The 24957-nt window shown below is 44.6% G+C and overlaps 1 protein-coding gene across 1 annotated transcript in view; it reads right to left on the bottom strand.

Moving 5' to 3' along the window:
* Nucleotides 1-2557: 2557 nt before the first annotated feature.
* FNDC3B (fibronectin type III domain containing 3B) overlaps nt 2558-24957 on the bottom strand; it is a 338585-nt gene continuing 316185 nt past the window's right edge. The window contains exons 24-26 of the mRNA XM_077880348.1: nt 17953-18119; nt 15879-16006; nt 2558-6158 (exon numbers count right to left, since the gene is read on the bottom strand). Of these exons, the coding sequence (XP_077736474.1) occupies nt 5847-6158; nt 15879-16006; nt 17953-18119 (607 nt within the window). The 3' untranslated portion in view covers nt 2558-5846. The remainder of the gene's footprint in view (nt 6159-15878; nt 16007-17952; nt 18120-24957) is intronic.

The raw sequence follows: 24957 nt of genomic DNA, 5'->3' as shown, positions 1-24957 counted from the left end.
TGAACTGTTCCTCCACAAATCTTTTTTGTGGCGTCTACGTTGTGCCAGGGCATGGACTCACGCTGCAGGGCTGATGGGGACTCGCCGCCCCAAGCACTCCCTCCCTCTCTCCAGTCCAGCAGCAGCGGTGGGAACCTCCTTGCGTCGCCACTCTGAATAAAGGCTGCCTGTCCACGTACCCAATGGCTAGTTTTAATTAGCACAAGGTGAGAGATCCGGGTTTAAGAGGCTCATTTAGAGTCCCTGGCTTGGGGTGCATATGTGGGGGGCAGCTATACAAACTGGTGACTAGGGTAGGAGCAAAAGGCCTTGGGGCAAAGGACCAGGCAGCCAGCTTCTGACCTGCATGAAAATCACTGGGGGCAGATCCCGACAGATTCTTCTTTTTTGGTTTATTCGCTTATATGGGAGAGCAGATCCTCTAGTAGCTTTGGAGAAAAGGTGCGTGGGAGGCAAATTTGTGAGATCTCACTTTTCTAAAAATGTCTTTGTGATACTTCACACTTGGCCAAGAGTGAGCAGGTGAGAGATCTTTCTTTCAAATCTCAACATACTTGCCTCACTGATTTCCAACTTTCAGTGTTGCTACTGAGAAGTATAAAGCTTTTGGATTTCTAATCCTATGTGACCAGTTTGTTATTTTGGGGAGCTTCTCTTGGTCCTCGTGTTTTGAAATTTCAAGATGGCGTGCCTTGGGGGATCCATTTCTATTTATTGTGTTGGGTACCCCACCACCCTTTCATTCTGGAAACACATTTCCTGATTTCTTCTCAATTTTTTGTTCTTTCTCAAGTTCCTATTACTTGGATAATGAATGTCCTGGTCTGATCCTAATCTTCTATCTTTTCATTTGTTTTCTCTATTTTGGGGGTTATTCTCTTAATTCTAGCTTCTAACCCTTCTACTGAACTTTTAATTTGGGGAGTAGTTTCATGTTCTTCAAACATTCTTTTCCAATAGCATTCTACCCTCGGTCTAAGGATGATTCATTTTTTTCTCTCATCTCTCTGGAGGTAACGATTGTTTTCTGAAGCTTCCCTTAGTCTCTGATTCTTCCAAGTTGTTGGCTTCCGGCTTTCCATTCAGGTTGAGCAGAGGTCAGGTCACTCTTCGTTGACTAAAGAGCCGACAGATTGCTGAGTGAGAGTTTCACCTTAGGGCCCTGGTCCTCAATCCTGGCGGCAGGGTGGAATCACCTGGGGGGGCTTTAAAAAACACTGCCGCTCCAGAAATGCTCATTTTATTGGTTTAGAGTATGATCTGGCTGTAGGGGTTCTGAAAAGCTCTCTCCTGGTGCTATTACTGAGCAGCCCAGACTGAGAAGAACCACCCAAGGGCGCTCCAGCTGAACCACTTCATTGATGATCTTTAGATCTTTTTGGCCCACGAGGCTCTCTAGGTACGACTCTTCATATTCTCCTGTATGCGCGTGTTCATTGGATCCCGTTTTTGATCTGGTACCTTTACTGTCAACTGGGGTGGATTGTGTCTTCCAGTCTAGGGGCTATTTTCACCTTCTGAGGATAAACTGATAGGCTTCTGCAGGGTTGCAGCTGTCCAGCTGAAAATAAAATGAAACAGGGAGGAATTTTATGGATCTAATGCCTTTTTAAACAGCTTTCCACTAGTAGTATTTTAGGCTCCTTTCCCTCCACATCACTTCCAAAGGACATGCCTCTGCCAGTCTTCAAGCCCTCAGGGTACTTCACATGTCAGCTGAAGGGGTGGATCATTTCTCCCCTTGCAAAATTAGAATTCAGCTTTTTTCACTTAGGTGTCCAAAATTCTGGTGCTAGCAAGCTCTCTGCCAGTCTTCCCAGTGTCAAGGGGAGTTGGGACTTAAAAAACAAAAAAAAAATCCTTTACTGTATTTTCAGTGGCGTGTTACAGGAGCATGCAAAATCTGATGTGTTCAACTGGTCACTCTTACCCATAATAACGGCTATCATTCTTTATGACGCAAAGCTCACTTTCTCATATGAAGTTTTTCCATATTTTTTTCCAGAAAAAAAAAAAAAAAAGAAAGAAAAGAAAAGATAACAGGGATTCCTAGCGAAAACAATCAAAACATAATGAAACCATGGCCCTAGCAAGGATACTGGTGCTTTATTGCTCTTGTTGTCGAATGAGGCCCAGAGGAGGGAAGAAGGAAGTCAAAACGGTGGTTCTTGGTCACGGAGAAGGGAGCGTTCTGGGTCTTGGCGTCCAGAGGTAGGCCTGGGCTCCTAAGGTTTGGCATTTGGATACTAACCAGCAGGTCCTGCACCTGTATGGTGCACGATCACATTTTAGTTGTCCCGTGTAGGGAAGTGTGAACTTTTAGCTTCTTTTGCAACATTAGCATATGCGATTGTGGCCTGGGATCTTGCAGGACCTCAACCAGCAGGAGCCGGGCTGCAGCTGCCCCCTTAGGTGGTAGAGGACGGCATCATGCACTGGGCCACCTGCCTGGCCTCCAAAGGCATTTGGATTTGCAACTTTGGGGATGTGGTTCGAGTTTTTAAAAAGTAACAACAGCAGCAGCAATCCTATTCATGGCAGAAAAACCCTACTTAAGTCAGAAAGAATTAAAACATTTATTGGGCATAAATATATTACATATACACTACGATACAGTTAGGTATTACATAGAGCATAGTATTTGCAAAATCTATACATTAAAATTGATATGGCAGTTTTAATACAATGTATATGAAATAGTCTAAAATTTACAATACAGGAAAACATGATTATTTTTTTTTCTCCTAAAGTTGAAAAGCTTGGAATGTATGTCCAACAGTGAGGTAAAACATTTTGTCTTTCAATTTAAAGAACTGTGCAAGGATAACATTCAAACACATTCAATTAGGGCACTTTTCAATTTTGACAGGAATACTGAATTACTGTAGCCAACAAAACATAGTTAGAAAATGCCAACATTTCAAGTTGATAAGAACAAGGCAGATAATATCAAACAAATCTTTTAAAAAACTTTTCTTTTGAAACAATTTCTTTGAGGACAAAGGGCAGTTTGCTTCACATGATTGGAATTTCTTGTGCCAGGGAGGAGTCTGACATACAGAGCATTGGAAGCCAGCCACTCACTCATTCCTACACATCGCAAAAGGGCAAAGAAATAAGGTTAATATGACACTTTATTTTATTGTTCGTGTGTAACGGCAATATATATATAGCTATGTATCAATGTCACATATACATATTTGTGATAGAAAACCACACCAGATGGAGCAGTAATTTTTTGACTGGAGGGATTATAATGAATACCGACTCATGGAGAACAATAAAATAAAGTGCTGTCAGCTGGTATGTGACACACTTCAGCTTTCTGGTGTTCAACAGGATGAAAATCTCAAAAATATGATAAAGTACTCCTAGCAATCGTGGCCTAACATATTATTGCATTTAAAACATTTCAACCAATTCTGAGAATTTCTTCATAGCAGCAGTTCTGAAGTGTTTCCAAAAAGGGCCTCCCCCCGCCCCCCGCATACAGAGATTTTGTACTCAGTTGAATCTTCATTGCTTAAAAATAATGCCTTTTCCCCACTTCCCACCCACTCCCCTCCCCCTTCCCCGCCCCCCGCCAAACACCTGCACGAGATGGGTCTCAGAAAATGCAGATGCAATGTTATTAGTGGGTCATAATGCATAATTAAATAGAGGGCTGAGTTTTTGGAAGGCCAGAACTTTGGCAAAAATATATTTACCTTGATGCCATCACTTTGCAAGGCTAATTAAACTAATTATTATAGTCAATAACAAAATACAAAACTCTCTAGTACTTACTACATCAATATAGGCACACAGAATAATTCATTGATCTTAGCACTTTCTTTCAAGAGATGATTATGGTTTTTTGGGTACATGTAAACGTTTCAATCACTGATAATGGATTTTTTTTGTTTTTTGGCATTTAATGCACTAGATGCTCTTATCTTTTAAAAACACAAAAAAGTGTCAGAAGATTGATAATACTACAGATGTTGCCAAGGAACAAACTGACCTAAAATTACAAAAGTATAAAACACACAAAAAAAATAACATGCTACAAGGGAAAATTAGTACATAAGTACATTTAAAAAATTTTACAATAAATAAAGATTGCACTGTAATTGGCATTTTAAAGTACTGAATGCAGAATATAGTATAAATAAACCAAAAACAAAATAATGTTGGTTTCCCCATGACTTTGGTATGGGAATATTATAAGCTAGTATAGGATACTGCATCTTAAGACAACATAGACCAAGCACAAAATCGCTATGATCAAGAAAAACCAAGTAGCAAAAATATACAAAAACAGAAGCAGGGGGATACACTGTGTCTGTTGCACCCTTTTGGAATATATTTGCACCTCCAACTCTTAAATGTCCCTGAGGTACGCGAACATTATGGACTTTATATAAATAATCCAATGACTTTGGGTTAAAATTGATTATCTCATGACTCAGAATAAACATGCAAGAGTAACACTTTGCACTCCAATAGCACCTGTTGATCAAGGATCTCAAAGCACTTACAAACATTAGAATCCCCATTTTATTTTATTTCATTTTATTTTTAATGCACGGGAAACTGAGGCACAGAGAGGTAAAGTGACGTGTTCAGGTCACGTAGCAAGTTAGTGACAGATCCAGGGAGAGAATCTAGGCTCCTTCACCCCCAAACATCATCCCTCTCCACACACACGGCCAGGTCATCCCCACAAAAGTAGGAACTACAAATTTAGAGGACTCTCTTTTGGGTTTTATCAGTTTTGATCCGCTGTTAGATCACCATGATGTGCACTGAATTAAGGGACTGAAATTCAATCACTTCGTTGATACCTCAAAGAACAGCCTAACGGCAAATCTTTCCAAAAACAATGAGCTGACATGTAAGAAGATTGCTCACAATTAGTGTAAATCATGGACAATGGGCAGAGGCACTAAACTGTCACCAGTTCTCGTCATATAACTCTGGTCAAACAACAACAGAATATAATAACTCTAGTGATTAGATTAGAAGTAGTTATACACAAAGACAAACACACAAGTTAAAGCAGCTTTTAAAATAGCCGAACAAGGAAACAACTAACTATTGCACAATGCCCTCTTAAAGTTACTGCTATGAATCGCTGGGGGAAAATCGACAATGCTCCATCATTTACAGGTGCATTTTGGTTACTTGATTTCTTAGGCAGCTCATAGTGTTAAAATCATAAGAAATACAGATGATTAAAACGTTTTAGATTAAAGTACACATTTTGATCGGAAGGAGCTAAACACAGTTAAATAACTGAGTGACAGAAGGGTTGTTTAGGGCAGCCTTATCTGAGTGAACACATCTTCTGTACGTTGTTGCTGTTGTGGCTGTAGTTGTGTGGTAAATACTATGACAACACTGAAATCCTCGACCTGTAAGTACACACACTGTGATTCACGTTCACAGATACAGATGGTCAGGACAAAAGAAGTGACTGGTGAATATAAATTACTGAACCGTAACATGGAAAAAAAAAAAAAAAAAAAGGCTTGCAAAAGACATCAGTGAGAACGGAATAAAGGCAAATCTGAAAATTTAAAAGAAAACATAAGAAAGCTAGCTTTTGGTATCTGGTTTGCTTTTCTTCTTTTTTTTTTTTCTTTTTTTTTAAAAAAAAAAATCCAGTTTAATCTCTTCCTAGTTTTGCATTTCAAAAAGGTGCACCAAAACACTGATATTTTATTTTTTCCTAGCTAAATCTGTAAAACAAGAGAAGTATATAAATCAAAGAACAGAAGGGCTTAAAAAGGGGAGTATCTGAATAAATGTGTGTATTAAAATGTGTAGAATTAAATTCATACCTCTAGTTTTGTTGGGTTTGTTTACTTCATTAAGAAGTACTGTAATATAAAGGCAAATAAAATGGACAAAGTTGCGAAGCCAACCACAATGAGGGCTGCAAACTGTTCATCAGTAGGCATCATGCTCTTCATTTTGGGATCGTCTAAGCTCCCCGTGTCCCCTGTAAGCATGACCTCACTTCGTTGTAATACAAAAGCCGCAGAGGGGCTGAAAGCTCCGCTTAGCTCCTGAGAGGTGTCTAAACAGCGGCGGCACACACACACGCGGAACCTGTAGTCTGTGTTGGTCTGGAGGCCTGAGATTTGGAATGTTGCTTCTTCTCCCTTGTATACCTTCAAACAAACAAACAAAAGTCCTGGTCAATTCATTTGTAGCAACATTGTGGTCTCTAACGTAATAATCTGGTAACACCAGGGGCCTGGTGGACCAGGCTAGTATTACTCCATACTGACCGTAACAACAAAAATTGTGTAGAAAGGCATTTCTCCTAAAGAAGGTGTGCCAACCCATTGTGAACCAAGAGAATTCAGAATGTGGTGATACTAGGTGTAAGTAATATACATCTAATGAAATACTTTAAGCACTCGTGATCTTGTTTCACAGAACAAATTCGTTTTTTTTTTTTTTTACACAGAACAATTAAAAACGGTTGTGCAAGCAATAAAATGCCAAGTTTCGGTGGGATGATTCTGACAGTTGCGTATACCATGTAACAGCACACCATGAAGATATCCCAAAGTACACACACTTCTTTCTATAATTAGCTTGGCCTGTTCTAGAAGTTCATATAAGTGGAATCCTACTTCATGCCCGTGCTTGTGCTTACAAGACTCATCCATGTTATGGATTCAGTAGTTGTTCCTTTTACTGTGGGGTAGTGTTCCATCACCGACCTGTACTTCGGGGTGTCCATTCTCTTTTTGATGGATATTTGTATTTTTTTCCAGTTTGGAGCTTTTATATAATAAGACTGCTATGAGGATTTTTGTATAAATCTTTGAGGACTTCTGTTTTTTGAACAAAATACCTAGGAGTAGGAGTGCTGAGTCACAGGGAAAGTCTATATATAATTTCCCAAAAATGGTTTTCCCAAGTGATTCTATCACTTTGTACTCCCGCCAGTGGAGTATGCGAGTTCAGGTTGCTCCACATCCTCATCAACATTTGTTACTGTCAGTCATTTTCATGTTAGCCATTCTGATGGGTGATAATGCCATGTCATTTGCATTTGCCTGATGCTTAATGATGTTTCCAACCTTTTCACGTGCTCTTTGGTCATTCATGGATCTTCTTTTGTGAGGAGTATTTTCAAGTCTTTTGTTAATTTGTAGGAGCTCTTTTTGTAATCTAGATATGAGTCCTTTGTCAAGATACGCATTGCAAATATCTTCTCCCAGTTTTGTGGGAGATATTTGCCTAATTGTTTTCTTGAAAACATGTTTTTTGATACAGTCCAATTTATCACAAATTAACACAAATAATTTAATGGTCTATTCTGGTCATACAGAGAGTAAACACTTAAGAAAATCCTCCTACCCCCACCCTGCCCCATTACAGTTCTGGGATAATTTCCTTCCCTTTGTTAACTCTGATATAATCACCATGAGGCCTACCATTACAGGGACTTGAAAACTACCAGTTTACTTAGTTTCCATCACCCTTTGAGTTGACTGAAGCTAATGAGTCTATAAGGAAGGATGGGAGGTCTCATAAGGTTCTTGTGTCAAAGTGATAAGTGAGATTCAAAGTTAGAGAAAATGATAACCACAGTAAAATTACATAAAGATTCATGGCTTAAATGAGAGTCAACGAATAAAGACAAGAAAACGGTACCTGGAACTCAATCAAATCAGTAAGAGATTTGGCTGATGAACAGTTAAAGTAAAACTGACTCCTTCCCGTATGAGTGGCCCTGAGCGTCTATAAAGCACTTAAGACATGCCTCGTACCTAGTCACTGCAAGTAAAAGTAAGCCATTCTACTACTTAGAATTTTAAAACACCTCCAAGAATATTACTAAAACAGCAATTAAACGTGACAGGCGTAAGCATTTTCAACCGCTACAGGCTGACTTGGTAAAGCTGTCAATTTTAAGCATTAATACAAATCCCCTAGAAAATACCAAGTATATCCGATCGTCTCAGTGTTGTCTGAAACACTCGCCAGCTATAAGGTGTTTTTAAAGCCTGGTGTGTAAACTTCTACCAAAGTGCACTGGCCATGCATTTAGTGTTGGGCAAAAGGGCCTCACAGTTTAGAAAGGGACCCAACTTCTAATGTTTAATTGATATTTAACCTTTTTCTTACGATTTTTTCCCCTCTCTCCTTTTCAAACTTTACAAGTAGACTTTAAGTGTCTTATCATACTTTTGTTTTGTGCCAAAGTGCGAGAAAACCAACTGTCTGTTTCTTATGCTTACCCAGATTCAACTTTGCTTTTGCTGTTCCATTTGTAAGATTTTTAAGCATGCTCGCTGCTCCCCCTGAGTTACCCGATTTCTTTAAAGAGTGTAGCAAGAGCACTGGCACCTGGAGTCCTAGACAGAGCGAGGCTGGAGCAGCAACCAAGCATGAAGGAGTTGTAAGAAGACCCCCCACCCCGTGGTACTGAGACCACTCTTTCCTTACTGTTCCAAAGATGAGTTAGTTAAATGCATGGTTTAAGACGAGCTTGCTGTTACGGTGATTGCCCCCAGGCCACACCCTGCCAACTATACCACGATGGAACCATCTATGAATTATTTCCCGACACGTGAGTGGTCTCAAGAAAACAGTGGTATATATTTATTTTTCTTTAAAGAGCTCTTTTAACTGTGAATTTTTTTTTTTTTTAAGATTTTATTTACTTATTCAGAGAGGCAGAGACACAGGCAGAGGGAGAAGCAGGTTCCCTGCTGGGAGCCCGATGTGGGACTTGATGCCAGGACTCCGGGATTACAACCTCAGCCAAAGGCTCAACCACTGAGCCACCCCCAGGTGCCCTTGCTCTTTACTTTCTTAATCTAGATTTAATTTCTCAAGTTAAAATGCTCGAGTTGCTATTTTCTGAGAAAAGTCTTATCTTGGAAATTGCTGGGACTGCTCCTGAAGGGAATGATTTTCAGCCCACGGGACCAGCACACCAGTTTGATAAAGATGATCCCTCCACCCTTGCCATCCGAACTTTGGGTTCTCATCTGCAATGTCTCAGAAAACAATGCATTGTGATTCTACGGTGTAAGTTAGCACTGGAGTATTTATTAAGTTGGGGAGAAGCTGCCAGCTATACCTCAAGCTGCAAGATTTCCTGCTCTACCTCCTTTCATCGATTCTTCTGGATGCCACACCTCTTGAAATATTTGTCTGCACTTCTCAAAGGGTGAAAGACTGTAGCTGTTGGAGCTCTCCTCTGTGCAACCCTGGGGAACTGGGTCTGGTCTGACTGGGAGGCCCTGGGCAGATTCTTCTCAAGCATGGAAACTGGAATCAGGATCCCAGGTCTAAGTCCTTGCTCTGTTACTTTCTAGTTTGTGAACTGAGGGAACTAACGGCTTTGAGTCTTAGTTTTTCTCCTCTTTAACATGGAGATAGTAACCTAACCTAATCCTAAGGAGGGTCCAGGGTTAAATGAGAAACTGGATGTGAAGAGTGCTCTGTGAGGCAATACCCTGAAGGTGAGCCAACTTTGTGAAGTGTAATCCTCCTGATTCGAGATAAACTGAGGATTGGAGAGGCTGTTCATCTCTTAAGGACTTACGAGAAATAATGGCAGGGGTAGCCCCCCGATGAAATCCCACTCCTAACTCAGACACCTGTGCTCACCATTGGAACTTCCCGAGCTTTGCTTCTCCCACTGCCTTTGGTCGGTAGTGACACCACCACCCGACCTCCGCGCTAGTCCTAGTCTAACCACCACAGTCCGACCTGGGGTCCAGTTCTCTGCGCCTGGACCATCCCAGTTCCTGCTGTCTCAGAAGGAAGACACTGCCTTTCCTTTATGTGGTACAGAAGCAGTTCCTCCACTCTATTTGTGCCAAGCCAAGGCTTGGGCAGTGTTTCTGTGATGTGGCCTCTGAATTCCTGCCATCAAACAATGACCTTGTTGTAGAAAACCAGCTAAAAACCTATCCCCACAGATGTTCTGGAGACTTTTGGAAAATGGGTGGCTATAGATGTTCACTTACGTCTATTTAAGTGAATCCTATGGTTTCCAGAATTTGCATAGCTAGAGCTTTTGAAGAAAGCTGGCCCAGTAGTGTATTTAATTTCTTAGGAACCCAATTCATGGAATCTTGAATAGTGACTGCATATATTCATTTTGATGGCTCTGCTCAACTCTAACTCCCTGGAATGAAGATCTCAGGAAACATATTTAGAGAGAAAAGGAATGCAACTTTTCTTATACCATTTGGCTAAAAGCTTAATGAAGGAAACATGGATATCTAATTGAAAGGAACTTTCTTAATGACAAGTCCAATTAAAACTTTGGGTAAAGGAAAAACATTTGCAAATTAAACACTTTCTTGTAGTTTTAATTGGCACAGCTCCCCTCTTACGAGCAGTGCCAACACAAAAAAATCTTTTAAAAAAACACGACCCACATATTGAGTGTGGGACTGTGGTCTATAACCACCACAGCAAACAGCACCACGGATGGCCTGGGCTAAGGAGATGCTCAGTGAATGTTCTCTAACTAGAACCCTCAACTACTTAAGAATGGATATTCTTATACCACAGGGCTTGAAAAGAGAGGATAATTACCAGAAACAAATGTACAAACCACAGAGGTAACCGAAAAGAGTGTTCAGTACAGGGGTGCAGCCCTCATGGCAAAAAAAAATAAATAAATAAAAATAAAAAATGGAAGCATTAAGTTGTTCTCAGTGTATTGGTAGAAAACAGTTTCTAATATATTTTAGAAATAACAATGCTGTTTAAAGCCTTTTGGATTCTTAGGAAAAATGAAAACAAGTCCCAATAACCCCCTCTTTCCCCGAGGATTCTGGTTCCTGAGGTTTGAGCTAATGGACTTGTTTTGGTGTAAACAGTCACAGGCAGGGGAATCACAAGACCACAAGTTCATCCGTCTGCCACATAGCTGGGCCTCTGCTGAAGTGACTTTTCACAGGACCCGGGCAGCTCTCCACTTCAGGATGGCAGGCCGTGGCCTGGTGTCCCTTTATTTTCATTCATTTTGACAGAGGCACCATTATGGGTTTTTCCTCCTGCCTCAACCCAATTTAAAAGGCATGGCTCCATGTAAGACTGTCTTTATTGAAGTAACCAATCATAATATCGCAAGAAGTGTATCAGCCATATTATTTTTATAAAGACTATTTTTCTGTTCTTGATTTGATGTACATTTTAAAGTAATTTTGACATGTTTATTCCAACCAGGAGGATTTACAGTAATACCCAGATAACTAAAATGAAGAATCTGCGACCGACCCTGAATTCAGAACAACATCCTGTGTCGTTGGAATCCTTTCTCCCAGCAAGTCTTTGGGGAGGATCTCTGGAGGCCCGCATCGGGGCCAATGCCTGTCTCTATTAACGATGCCTCTCTCCTGGACTGCAAAGGGAGACATAACTGTACAGCCTCATCGCTCACAAAGCATGTCCTCATTACTGACGGGGCTGAAGCTCACGGGGACCCTGAGCTAGAGGATGAGTAGCCCAGCTTTTGCCACACAGCAGCCAAGGTTCAGTGAGGTGAATTAATTCTTCCAATATCACATGACTGTGGGATACCCCCAGCTCAAGAGGGAACCCACCGACCTGCAATATTACCCCCTCTGCAGAAGGTACAGGTACGGGTGTTACTAACGTGCTTCTGGAGGGTCTGCTGTTTTCACCCCAAAGGGCCTATCAGCTCTGAGAGCACTGACCATGCTCTTGTGTTATATGCCGGGCATCCCTCATAGTACGAGTACTTAACCATTTCTCAATAAACCAGGGTCCTATGCCCGGGCTCCATGAAACTGAATATGTATTTGTCTCATGAATTTTAAATGGATGTAGGAGCACTTTTCTGATGGCCTTCATCAGCTATTTTTAAAGGAATCTAAAAATCTCAGAAAGTTAAGAATCTGTAAAATGACAGCTTTTAAATACCCCTATGTTGATCTATTATTTTGCTCTGGGTTAGGACCCTTTATTCAGGCCAAAATTAAAAACAAAACCAAAAAAAAATTATAAAAACCCAAAAACCACATTAGGGAACTGAATTGAAAGCCAATGAGAAATACGTAAGCCACAAGACTTTCAAATAGTTGTATTAAAAGAAGAACTTTCCTCATGGTACCTAATGTGATGCCATAAAGAAGCATTTTAAGTCCCAATACTATATTCTAAAAATGACACAAAATGAAAATTTATACAGAGATGCCATCAAATTAACTGTCAAGGTCCATAAATTTGCAGATGCTTTAAAGGTTTTCTTAATGCAACAAATCTTAGCACCAAGAATTTTAACGACCTGCCACAAATCTTGTTTCCCTAATAATTTGTTAGTTTGTTGCTCTTTTCTCAACTTCGTTAACTATTCTCTGTAAAAGTTCTTGCAGTGTGAACAGGGATATGAATGTGAATACTCTTGCTTTACATTTTTACATACAGATCACACTCTGTTATATCTTGTGAAAAAAAAAAAAAAAGTCACCTGTATATACATACAATTTTCAGCCTTTTCCAGAATAGAATGCTTCATAATTAATAGTGTCTGAAAAGAAGTTTTAAGCTTCTTGGAAAAAAACATTTATTAATGGCAGAAAAGCCTAATTAATATATGTAAGCATTCTAACCTAGAGTACAATCGTGGGTGAGGACTCACTACTTTAATAAGAGATTGTTTTATAATTAAGGCCAGCTGCTCGCTTCCTATTGTGATAACTGAACAAAAGAAAGCTAATAAGCTAGAACCAAGGTGAAGTTAAAGTCAATGTTTCAAGCAAAACATCAGAGAAAGCCTTGGTGCCGTACTTGCCTGTAAACCCAAGTCTGGGAAGCAGAAAGACACCCCCCCGCCCCTTACAGGGGATTTTTTTCCCCACCGAAGTTACACCCTTGTAACCCTCCCCCCCTTACTCTTCTGTCACCACCACAGCTGTAAGTAACCCTGTTCCTTGAAACCGCCTCTTTCACGTATGCAAGAAGCAGTTACTGAGCGCCAGAGCTGAGAAAACACAAACGAGCACCGCCAGCCCGTGCGTGAGTGGCTGCTTCTGGCTGAGGCTGGGACCGAGCACACAGTGCTCCCTACGAGCGCGGGGTACACGCTCGGCAATAATTACCTCCCATTTTCTTTTGCTTTGCTTCTATGTGTTCAGAGCCTGTTATCTCTGGACCATAATGATTTTAACCATTACTCTGCACCCATAATAGAAAGAGGCTTGATTCCCTATTTCATGTTCAGAACAAGTGAATGAAATACTCAAAACATCATGTTTAAGTTAATGCTTATTGAATAGGGAGAAGCACAGAAACGGAGTACAAAGAGTTCCTGACTCAACTCTGGCTTTTTATGTACCACTACCCAGCTTAATCGTTTCTTGGGAAATGTAGTAAACACACGGTTACGTAAAGAATGCTAATCCCCATCCACTGAGCCTGCCCCGAGGTACTATGTTCTCATCTATTTCCAACAAGAAACTCGTTTATAACTACAATGAGAAATTCTGAGGTATACACATGGGATTATGTACCATATTAGGATTGATATGTCCATGGGTCTAAATATATAACATTAAGAAAACTAAAAACTTTTAAAAAAATTTAAAGATACTAAGCAATCTCTACTCCCAACATGGAGCTTGAACTCACGACCCTGAGACTGAGAAATCACATGCTCTCCAGACTAAGCCAGCCAGCGTTCCCAAACAGCTGATGAAAAAGAGCTGACCTGATGATAAGATCTAAACTACTGAATGGATTTACCTGTTTTAGCAATGCTTGCAATGTATAGCTACTGATCAAATAATGCTGCTTTTTCAATGTCAAACAGCAATCACTATCGTTTAAGCAGCAGAACATTTTTCTAAGAACAGGTGGAAAAGCATGGTGCGTGGATAGAACGTTTGTAAAATAACAATGACGAACATGCAATGAATGTACTGTTTGGACATGAATCATTCTTAGGTATGATAACCTTAGGTTAAACCATAGGCTGTGAGATCCTGTAACATTTTATCTTTTAACCATTATCACATTGCTGTGGAATAGGACAATGCTACTGGCATTAAGATGACTAAATCCAGTAGGAAAAACCCTCTGCTCGCTGAGCTGAGACCATTTTTCTGGTGAGCTGAAACAAATACATGAAATTATTTACTCTGAAATGGGATATGCCTTATAGAATGAGATTGGGAAGTCAGACGATACACCAGTGTTTTGCTCTTACAGAGGAATGATGGAAACTGGATGACATCATCCACAGATGTTAATCAATACTTGGTAGATGTCATAGTTAAAAAAATACAGGTTTTTTTGCAAAGTGTAGCTAAAGCAATTCATTCTAGGTTTTTTTGTTTTTTTTAAGATTGAGAGCACGAGCAGAGTGAGAGGCGGAGGGAGAAGCAGACTCCCCACTAGCAGGGAGCCCGAAGTGAAGCTCAATCCTGAGAGCCCAGGATCGTGACCTGAGCCCAAGGCAGACGCTTAACCAACTGAGACACCCAGACGCCCCACAATTATATTCTTTTATCTGATTCTTTGTTAACAAAGTACATGAAATGTACCAAAATTTTGTTTTATACATTTACAAGTATTCTTTATTATTAAGTAAGGAATGTGAGCCAGCAATTTAACAAAAACTCCGAATCAAATTATTTTCTACCTGTTTTGTATATCTGGAGCCTCTAGAGCTAAAGAGGCAGATCTTTACAAATTGCTAATATTTTAGAAGACAGTTACTGAGTTTGACACACGCACGCCTCCATTAAAAGTTCTGGTAAGGAATGGGCCTCACCTTTTCCTTAGTGTAATGGTTCATATCCTGATTTCACAAAAATAGTTACTGAGTTCCTGGAAACACGACCGAAACCGATGGAGTATCTGAACCTTTCATAGCCAGTGACTGGTAATGTGTAGTTTTGGAAGAATTAAGGACCAAAAAGTGTTGTGAAAAATAATAAAAGCAAATTCTTTATCTGGCTCTATTCCTGTTACATTCTCTCTTGCATGGGTTTTTCATGTGATCTCTATAGCCTTGCTGACTCATATGATGGTTCTTGAGCTCTCACCTCACACCTACTGAATCAGAATCTGCATTTAACAGATTCCCGGGGATTCCCTGCATATTAAAGGGTGACAAACAGTGATACCTGGAGCTGCTGAATCCCAGGCCTCAAGAGCTGATAAGTCACAACCCTTCTTCTGTTATAACTCCTATAGAAAAGGCAGATGGGTGGGGGGCCCTAGGGGGCTGAGGCAGTTAAGCATCTGACACTTGATCTCAGCTCAGGTCTTTTTTTTTTTTTTAAAGGCTGGGGTTGGGGGGAGGCAGAGAGAGAGAGAGAGAGAGAGAGAGAGAGAGAGAGAGAGAGAGAGACTGCCAAGCAGGATCCATGCCCAGTGCAGTGAGGAGCCCGTTCCCAAGACCCTGAGATTATGACCTGAGCTGAAATCAAGAGTCAGATGCTTCACCTACTGGGCCACCCAAGGGCCCCTTAGCTCAGGCCTTGATCTGAAGGTCATGGGTTCTGGCCTAACCTCTTGAAAAGAAAAAAAAGGCAGGACACAGGCTTCAGCAGTTCAGCTGAAATTACTTCTCTATAGTCAAACCATTGGCCCCTTGGTTTTCAACTGCATAAAGATTTTGATATTTGTCAACATTACTGCCAATATCAAATACAACTATGGAATTTAAAGTTCTTTATAGGGTCATGCTTGAGAACTGAAGATTTAATACCTCCACAGACAAAATGTAAACGAGGGCATATAAATGAGTACACGTCAGGCAGATTCTATGGCTGATTTTTAAGAAAAATGCCGCTCACCAGTCACTGAACTGTTCATGGCAAGAGGCAGAGGCTTGACTGATAAGCCGCACGTGTGCCATACATACTGGTTCTTACCTGTTTGTACTCAGATTCTCTTCCAACCAATACCTGCAGAATGTAGTTGACAGGGTCACCTTTCATGGGTGGTACCGTCTCCCATAAAATTTCACATGAATTTCCTTCCAACTGTGTCACTCGAGGTGCTGAAATACAAACCCACATGTCCAAGCTCAAAACTCAAAGTATCACAATAACCGCCCACATTTTGGTGATATGGAAGAGGGGGAGTGCTTGTGTCCACTCAGACACAGGGGCTTGCCCAGCCCCCTGTAACACCTGCACTGCACCCTTGACACAGCACTAGCAAGCTATTGGTGAAAAAATCCTGTGCTCTTTATCCTAGTAATAACTCCTTGGCCTGGATTGCATTTTTGTTAGGTTTTCTTTTCTTTTCAGATTTTATTTATTCATGAGAGAGACACAGATGCAGAGACACAGGCAGAGGGAGAAGCAGGCTCCCCGTGGGGAGGGAGCCCGATGTGGGACTCGATCCCAGTACTCTGGGATCACACCCTGAGCTGAAGGCAGACGCTCAACCGTTTTTTTGTTAAGTTTGTTATGTTTTCAATAATATTGAACATGTTCTATGATGAGGCCTTGAGCTGGAGACATTTGGAGAATGCAAAAATGGGGACGTAAACTCTGCTTTCAAGGGAATTAAGATTGAGTTGAGGAACGGGGCAAGCAAGGTAGGAGACAAATACAAAGAGAAACATCACGTAAAGGAGAGTAAGCTGGGGTGTACGAACAAAGTGGGAAGGAGAGTCTCATCTGTGTGTGAGGCTAAGGAAGGTTTGAGGAGCATGTGACGTATGAGAGTAAGTCCAAGAGAATGGCCAGCATTGAGAGAAAGCCTTTAAAAATCAAGTTATCTCATATTTACATATTTTTTTAGTTTATTTTTCACCTGTTGGACTCATAATTCTGGCTTAGAGGAAAGTTGTATTAGTTGGTAGTAAAGCATTACAACGTTAAGGGAATTTTAAAAGATTTTCTCATAGCTTATGCTATATCTCTATAGCTTAATTCAATACCTGGTATTTTATTACTTTGTAACCAGAACGCCTAACTCCTTTCTGAACTCCCTTTACTCTTCACATTTTTTTAGAGGGGGTGGTTTCTGCTTGCAATTCTGTACAACACTGTTTCAGAGAAATAAAGGTCTTTTTAAAAATAAGTTGCAGTTAGTTGGCCAAAACACCATGCAATTTATGGAAAAAAGATAAGGGATCTTTATCAGACAAAACGGTCTTCCAGCCAAGACAACAATTTCCTGAACCCAAGAGTAAGAAGATCTGATCAAGGGGCAGCGTTAGGAAACTGCCCTTCTGAAGAAAACGTACGTGGAATTCAAGTGCTTTCAACTCCGTGCTCCAATGTCCATCCACAAGCACACACTCAGAGGGGCACAGAATCACGGAGACCCTCAATGTGGCCAGCCGTCCTTGGAAGGCGAGTCCATCAGCCCCAGTTGAGTGCGGAGGGGCTGGTAGGGACGGCCTGGCCTGGAGAGACGGGCTCACCAGACCCAGGGGAGGCAGGGCCTGGGAACAGGGCCTTCTGCTCACTCCCTGTCCCCACGAAGGGACGGAATGAACTAGGCACCGGCAGGCCTCCGGACAAATACTCAGGGAGCTGAGGCCAGGCCACTGAGGCACTTTTTCGAAGGCCCCTCTGCACAGTAAGGGCTGGGGCCCGGGGCACAGGCTGCGGAAGGGGCCGGGGTCGGGCACCAGAGTCATCCCAAGGTGGATCCCAACCTTGGCTCCTCCTGACAGTCCCTGGGCAGAGCGATCCTCAAACCCCCCACAAACCCCTCACGGTCCCACCCAAGGCGGGTCACTCCAGACTGTTCCTCTTCCTTAGCTGTGCCCTGGGGGTTGGAGCCTACCACACGATTTGCAGTCCGTCTTCCCACGGACTTGAGGAAAGGCCTCCTGGGGAGGTGCCCTCCTTTCCGCAGAAGACCCGCCCGCAGCCTCTCTCCTGGGAGCTGGCTGGGCTTCAAGGGTGCTGACACGAGGGGGTGTATGTAAGGTAATTTCCTTCCGCTCACAGAAGAACTTGCCAGGATTCACTGCCTACAAACCTTTGATGGCCGGGGGGACGCTCTTGGTCGTGCTGAACGTATAGGTTTCGGAGAAGGGCCCTTCCCCAGCCTCACTGGCGGCCTGGATTCTGAAGGAGTAGCACGTGAATTCCGTCAGTCTCTGCACCTTGTAGGTGTGGCTGGGTCCTCTGTAGATGGAAATAAACCTGGAGGAAGGAGCAGAAGCCATCAGCCGCCTGAACTTCCATTAGTGAAGAGAAGCTCGTCGTCATTGCGAACTCACCTTCGACTCGGGGTTAGGCCACGACAGTAACGCTACCTGGGCACCTGAGAAATGCGCTCTTGACCCGGATTTCCCAAGTAACTGAGGCGTGGCCGGAAAATCCCTTAAATTTTAACCTCGATCTTTTGCAAGAGCATCCAAAGCCCCTTCCCAAACCAGCAAGACGACATTAAAGACTACAGATCTTTGAGAAGACATTTTAGAAGGAGGAAAAAAGATGTTCTGCTCCGAATCATCCATCAGGCTAAAATGATGGAAAAGCCGACACAGGTGAACTGGGCAGTTTATAAACTGGCAGCTTCTGGATCCTCCCCCTCCCGGAACCCGGACTCTTCCGGACTCTGCTAGTTGTGATCTCTAGGGGGCGTAAGCAGGTAGAAAGCAAGGCCTTCCGGCCTCAGGTCTCCCCCGGGGTCTTGAGAAACGTGCGCTTTTACAGTGAAACTGGATTACCTGGAACTAGCGTGTACTACCGTCAGTTTGTCGTTTTACAGTTAAAGGTAGAACCTCTGGAAGTAACCCCCCACCCACCCCCGCTCCAGATTATCCAGGATTTCTGTAGGTTTGAGATTTGAGTCCTGCCAGCCCGGGGACATTCTGAGAACCGCTGCCTGCCCTGGGCCGACAGGCCTGTCGATGCTCCCAGGTGCCAGAGTCTAAGGACAACGCGCCGTCTTCAGATACTGCTGGAAGTCGGTCAGACTGAATCACGGCAGAAAACGTCTCGACTCTTAGGCTGACATGGCCGGGGCCGGGGGTGGGGTGGGGGGGGTGGTAGGCAGCAACTATGAATCCATTTAGCAAACGTCTCTTGAACATCTGCTGTGTGCCAGGCCCTGTGGCTTCCAGGATGACTAAGAGCAAATCCCTGCGGGCTGGCTGGTCCTGTGCGCGGTCAGGGCTGTCGGAAAGCAGCAGCGTTTCCCTGTGCCAGAGAAAGGTCCCTCTGGATGGAGGGAGGGAGGGGTGGAAGGATGGAGGGAGTGAGGGAAGGATGGAAGGAAAGAGGGAGGGAGGGATGGATGAAGGAGGGATGGAGGAGTCTAGAAATTCAACAACTTTTTTAGAGAACTCGTCAGAGCCCATACTTATTTTAACACCCCCACGCACTCATCGGCCTTCACAATTCGGGTTCCTGAGCCCCAGTCATGTGACTATTTAACACCCCCTCTGCTCTGCCGGGCAAGGAAGCACCTTCTACTAAGGGCTGAACACCTGCGATTCCCGGGAAAGCCAGAGTCCACTCCGACCCGGCGAATACCATGGCAACCTGCCCAGGGCCCGCCACGCCCCTCCGCGACGAGGGCACCCGTGATGCCCGAGGCAACAGCTCCTCTTAACGTGGCCTCACCTGGGCCGGTCTCCGCCCAGAGCAACCGCCCCTGGTTACGCGGCACAGCGGAACCCCCGGTTTAAGAAGCAGACAAACTTGCCATAAGAGCCCGGGCCTTGGGCACATCTGGAGAGGACGGCGAGCACCAGCACCGCCTCCCCGCCACGCCCCGCTCTAGGGAGGCCGCGTCCTTTCCAAAATAAGGTCAAACCATCTGCGTGGACGGGAGCACTCACGGTCACAGAGAACTGCACGGAGGCAGTTCAGGACTCTAACTCGCCGGTGTCATCTAAGTTGGGCGAAGAGCATACACTTCAATTTTCAAATACATCAAAACCTGCTTATGGACTGGGCTGGGGTCCCCCCCCCCTTTAATTTATTGTTTGGCTCTTTTACTGCCACATTTCAAGTTTTTAGAAATTGAAACGCGGCACCCCACCGTATAGAAGGCACCATGGACACAGGTGCTACAACGAAGGACCTTAAAAATCACCATGAGGGCACGGGGTTAAGTCTGGGGACAGCGCTACTGGCAAACGGGAGAGGCTGCGTCTGCTTTTAGGGAAAAAAGCTCAAGGTCGACATCTACGCCCTGGCTGTCCGGGCCGGGTTCGCTGGGGCCCGTTGCATTCAGGGAAGGTGGCTTTAGGCAGGCAGGGGAGGCCCACCCTGTCGCCGGGACTTCCCTTGGAGAGGAAGCTGGGGACGGGCAGCCTGGCACGGCCAGCGGAGCAGCCGAGGGCAGGAGGGAAGGGGCAGCTCTTTCTCCCTCCCGTCCTTTCTAGAATGAGCACGTGTCCGACCGGTTCTCTAGTCTCACCCTCTGTCCACTTTGGCAATAAGAAGTCATGACTTGCTTGCTGCCCTGCTTTGTGACCTGTTAGAACAGGCGCGGGAGGAGCCCTGGGCCTGTCATTGTGCCAGCCAGGGACGGAGCCCCGTGTGAGAGGGAGACGGTGGACGCCCTGGCTCTCTCCTGAGTGCAAGGGGCACGGCGGCCAGGGGAGACACCAGGAAGCCTAGCAGCTTTGGGAGGAACATTCCCGAAGAGCTGGCGGGGCCGACCCCAGCCCCAACACCCGCTCGGAGGAGAGGCGGTGTCCTGCCCTCTTGAGGCCTGGACCTGAGCTGGACACACGGGCCCAGGTCACAGGGAGCCGACGGGCGGCCAAGGGCCTCGGGGGCCACTGAAGACACGGACGGCAAGTGTGCAAAGGGTTGAAAGGTTCATACGTTTATCACGTTAAGGTCTCCTGTGGCCTCGTCCTCCTCGAGGAGACGCGAGACGTAGAGCAGAAAGGGAGGGAGGGAGGGCGAGGCGAGGCTGTGGGCGGGAGAGGAGGAAGATGGGAAATGGGTCACCACAGTCGGGTCTGGTCTCACGCCTCTTTATTTTAACAAAGCGGTTTATCAGACGCCGAGGTCCAGGGACTCCAGCGAAAGCTCCGTCCACGTCAGCCTGCCAGTCGAGCCGCAGAACCCTTCCCGGAGCCCGGAGCCCGCCGCCCGTTCAGGTCCCTGGAGAGCGCTTCCACCGCCAGCCCCGGCAGCCCCGACACCCCCGACACCCCCGAAACCCCCGGCAGCCCCGACAGCCCCGGCACCCCCGAGAGCCCCGACACCCCCGGCAGCCCTGACAACCCCGACACCCCCAGCAGCCCCGACACCCCTGACAGCCACCTGCGCTTTTACTCCAACTCTCAGGGTTTCGAGGGGTTTCAATCTTGAGAAGTCGAAGGGCTAACACTGGTCCCAGGCTGCCTCCCCAGCCCCCCGGGCGCCCCCGCACCCTCCTTGGCGCAGCGCACCCCGCGCACCACGGCTTCGTCTGCCTCCGGGTCCTCAGTTCCCTCCTCTGAGCTGTACCTTCTGATTCGAGCGAGGGCGACCACCGCAACCCAGAAAGCTCACACGCCACCACGGAAAGGACAGTCCCTCTTTTACCGCAGTCCTGTACTTATTTTCCATCATCCCAAGAGGCGGGAGAAGAAAGAATCTTCTTCCTTTGGAGCCAGTGATTTATGCCAGTTGCATGGTGGCCTCTCTAGGAGGCTCCGTAGGTTAACACCCTGTGGCTAGTACCACCCGGGGAGAGATTAAAAATATTCATCAAATATTTGTTTTACAAAGACCAACTGAATTTTTTCTCTTTCCTAAATCTTTTTTTTTTAAGCCACCTTCATTTTAAAACTCATTAATAAGTCAGCCAGAGGCCTCTGGTGATAGAATTAAACGCATGCTGCGCGTCAAGACACAATGATCGAAGGCGACACGTTTTATGTGGAATCAAGGATCCAGCACCTAGAGCACGTCTTTGCCATGGAAAGGGGACAGGAGCCATGCAGCTTTGCAGATTCCACCCCCCCCAACCCCCCCCCCCCCCCCCCCCGGGTCAGCCTCTGGGCTCCACAGGGCCTGGGATTCAGAGTCGCCACCAGGGGTCAACAGGTGTCCTACTGCCATGAAGGCCCAGACCCAGATCACTTCAGCATGTCTTGCTCCAAGCCTGGGGGAAAAAATCAGCTGGGAATGGGGAGAATCTGGAGCAGCTGGGGTGCCTACCAAATCAACAGATGGAGATAAGTCTCTCCCCAAGACCTCAATCCCTTGACTTCTGAGGGTGAGAGGGTGGCCCAGGCAACAAGGGACCCACTCTGTGGAGATGTTCCGATGCTACAGAAACGCAATGAAATACGTGTAGCAGGTGGCACGGTTCCTGGACTATAGGAACTGCTCAGTGAAGTCACTGGACACTCTCAGTGTCAGTTCAGGCTGAGGCATATGCAGCCACGGCACCCCTGTGGAGCCACAGCTCCTTACCAGTCACCCGAGCTGGGGGCCTAGACTGGCACTGCCTCTGAGGGGTCTTCTGCTCTGTTCTCTACCCCTGCTGCCCATGGCCACATACCTCAGGTGGCATCAGCCCCGTGACCCCGGGCTCCTGGGAAGACCCAGTAAGAGTACTGGAGTGGGAACACCTGTAAAGCTGCCCCATTGGCTCAGGAACAGAAGGTACAGTGGGTATAAAGAATCTCTGCAGGCCACAGGCTTGAGTTTGAATTTAGGTTCAACAGCCTGGCGATCGTGGGCTCTACGGCAGCCGTGTAAGCCACCTCCATCTGCGTAGAATGGTGCGATAACGAACACTGACCCCGCTCGGAGGCGGTTGTGAGAATCCAACAGGATAATGCAGGCAGCGCTCGTTACGAAATGCCTACTCCTTGTCATGATACTAATACTAATGTTATTAATGACGAGACACCAAGGTTGATGAGCAATTTACCCTGTTTTTCAATGTTGGAGAAGCCTGACGGATGCCCAGGATGGTATCCCTTACTTGCATCCTCTTAGGCTTTCCTCAGCCAGAGAGAAAGCTGTCCACGTGGGTACCATCCACCCCCCGCCACCACCGCCCCAACCCGGTCCCGGTGAACCCAGGCGGCTGAAGGCACATGAATATGGGGTTCTGTATCAGTGCAGCCCATTGATGGAACCTAGGGAAAGGACAAATGGGAAGAAATGCTCTCGTACTATAAATATTTACTTGGAAGGGGAAACATAAACAAGTCAAAGGTTGGTGCGTCACTGAAAGTTTACAGTCTAGATGAATTCTTTATGGCTCTGCCTCCTACTTGTTTCAGCCTTGACACTAAACCCTTCTAACGTAGCGAGCACGCGTGGATTTTTGTATTGCCAATTTAACAGTTATTTTAAAAAACTGTTCTACTACAAAGACGCATAAAAGCCTTGGCCACAATGCGCAGTCTGTTACCTTCACTACGGACTGGGACAAGTTGATAACTCTCCAGGCTGAGCTTCCAGACATTTGGGATAATAATAACCATCTTGTTCACCTGGCAGGAACGTTTATGAGATCCTAAATGAGAGGAGCAAGTAAATTCTACGATTTCTTATTAAATTTACACTAGGAAGGCAGAAACAACAGATTCTTGACAGTTTCAAGAAGTTGTAGGGGAAGGTCATACTATTAACCTCGATATTTTAGGCACATTATGAAAGATTCCTTTTTTGCAGTGAAGTGCAACTGAAGGAAGAAATTCAGACACGTTACGTCTTTGAATGTTTGTTTTAAACCACGTTCGAGTAAAATGATATATAAAGAACTGAATTTAAAAATCTATTTCCTCAAAAGTTTGGTTAAAAAAAAAAAAAAAAAAGGAAAAGAAAAATCACCCAGGAATGCCCTGGATGGCCCATCACTTAAGTTCATGGTAGAAAATGAGGTAAGAGTAAGGTTTTTGTGTGTTTACTACCTTGTTGCTACCTTATAAGCCCGAGAGGCCCATTACAGGCTAACAGTAGCTCGTTAATATTAACGCCTCACAATGTTCTACCTGTTGACCTAAACTGACCTCTAGTGTCCTAAAGGCTGAAGACGCACATTTCAAAAGTTGCTCTACAACACCACAAATCCACAGTAAGCTCAGTACAGCCCAGTCCCGACCTGTAATAGTCCTTAACATGACATGTCACTGCCTCCATTTTCTCTTGATCCCCCTGGACCGCATGGGCATGTGCATGGGGGGGGGGGGGGAGGGACAATCTCCTACATTACTGAAGTCATGTTTGGGAATGGAGAGGTTCAAAACAGGAATGGGCAGTATGTGTCCTCATTCCTCATTCCACCAAGAACACGGAGTCCCGTCATGTCTATGCAGAAGCAGATGGGAGCAGATGGCATCATGTGGGGACACCTGAGGCAGGGAAGGTGCATTTCCTAAACTAGCTTTGATGTCGGGGAGCATCTCCCCACGTTCTCAGCTGCGTATACGCCTACTGGCTTGTGGGTGACCCAGCTGTAATACTTTTTCATTAGGTTTCGTTGCATGCCCCCTTTTCTAAGAAATAAAATGGCAGTATAGCTACCGATGAGCACTCTGCAAAGAATAATAGGTAATTCCTTTTTTCAATTTTTTTTTGTTCAAACTGTACTTAGTTATCCATATATTAAAAAAGAGACTTATTTTTCAAAAAAAGGATCTCAGGATGAAGACCACCTGAGAACCCTGAAACCTCCCATCTGCTTTCTTTTCAAGTAAGCATATGCAGGGAATCTCATCTTCAAGAATACTCTTCCCAGAATCTTTCAAATTTCGGTTGCCTATTTCTATTTTAACGGGCTTGCCTCAATCTTACCTGACTTAGGAAAAAAATGCTGAGAAAACTGCTATCCAATTCCATTCATGTTGGAATAGATTAAAAAAAAATCTATTTTCAAATAGAAAAAAAAAAAACCCTGTAATCTGAATTTTTTACTTCTGGTCCAATTAAGATCTCTAACAGTTCATTTAGCATCACTTAGCTCTGCCCATACCTGACATTTCAGCCTGAAAACCGACCAAGCTAGCATTACTCTTTATTTTGTAGGCTTAATTTTTATGCTTTTCTAAGACATAGGATGCTCCCC

Source organism: Canis aureus, chromosome 31 (genome assembly GCF_053574225.1).
Source record: "Canis aureus isolate CA01 chromosome 31, VMU_Caureus_v.1.0, whole genome shotgun sequence".
Lineage (NCBI taxonomy): Eukaryota > Metazoa > Chordata > Mammalia > Carnivora > Canidae > Canis > Canis aureus.
Note: the sequence above shows the minus strand (reverse complement) of the source record. Positions and strands in the feature narration are given on the sequence as shown.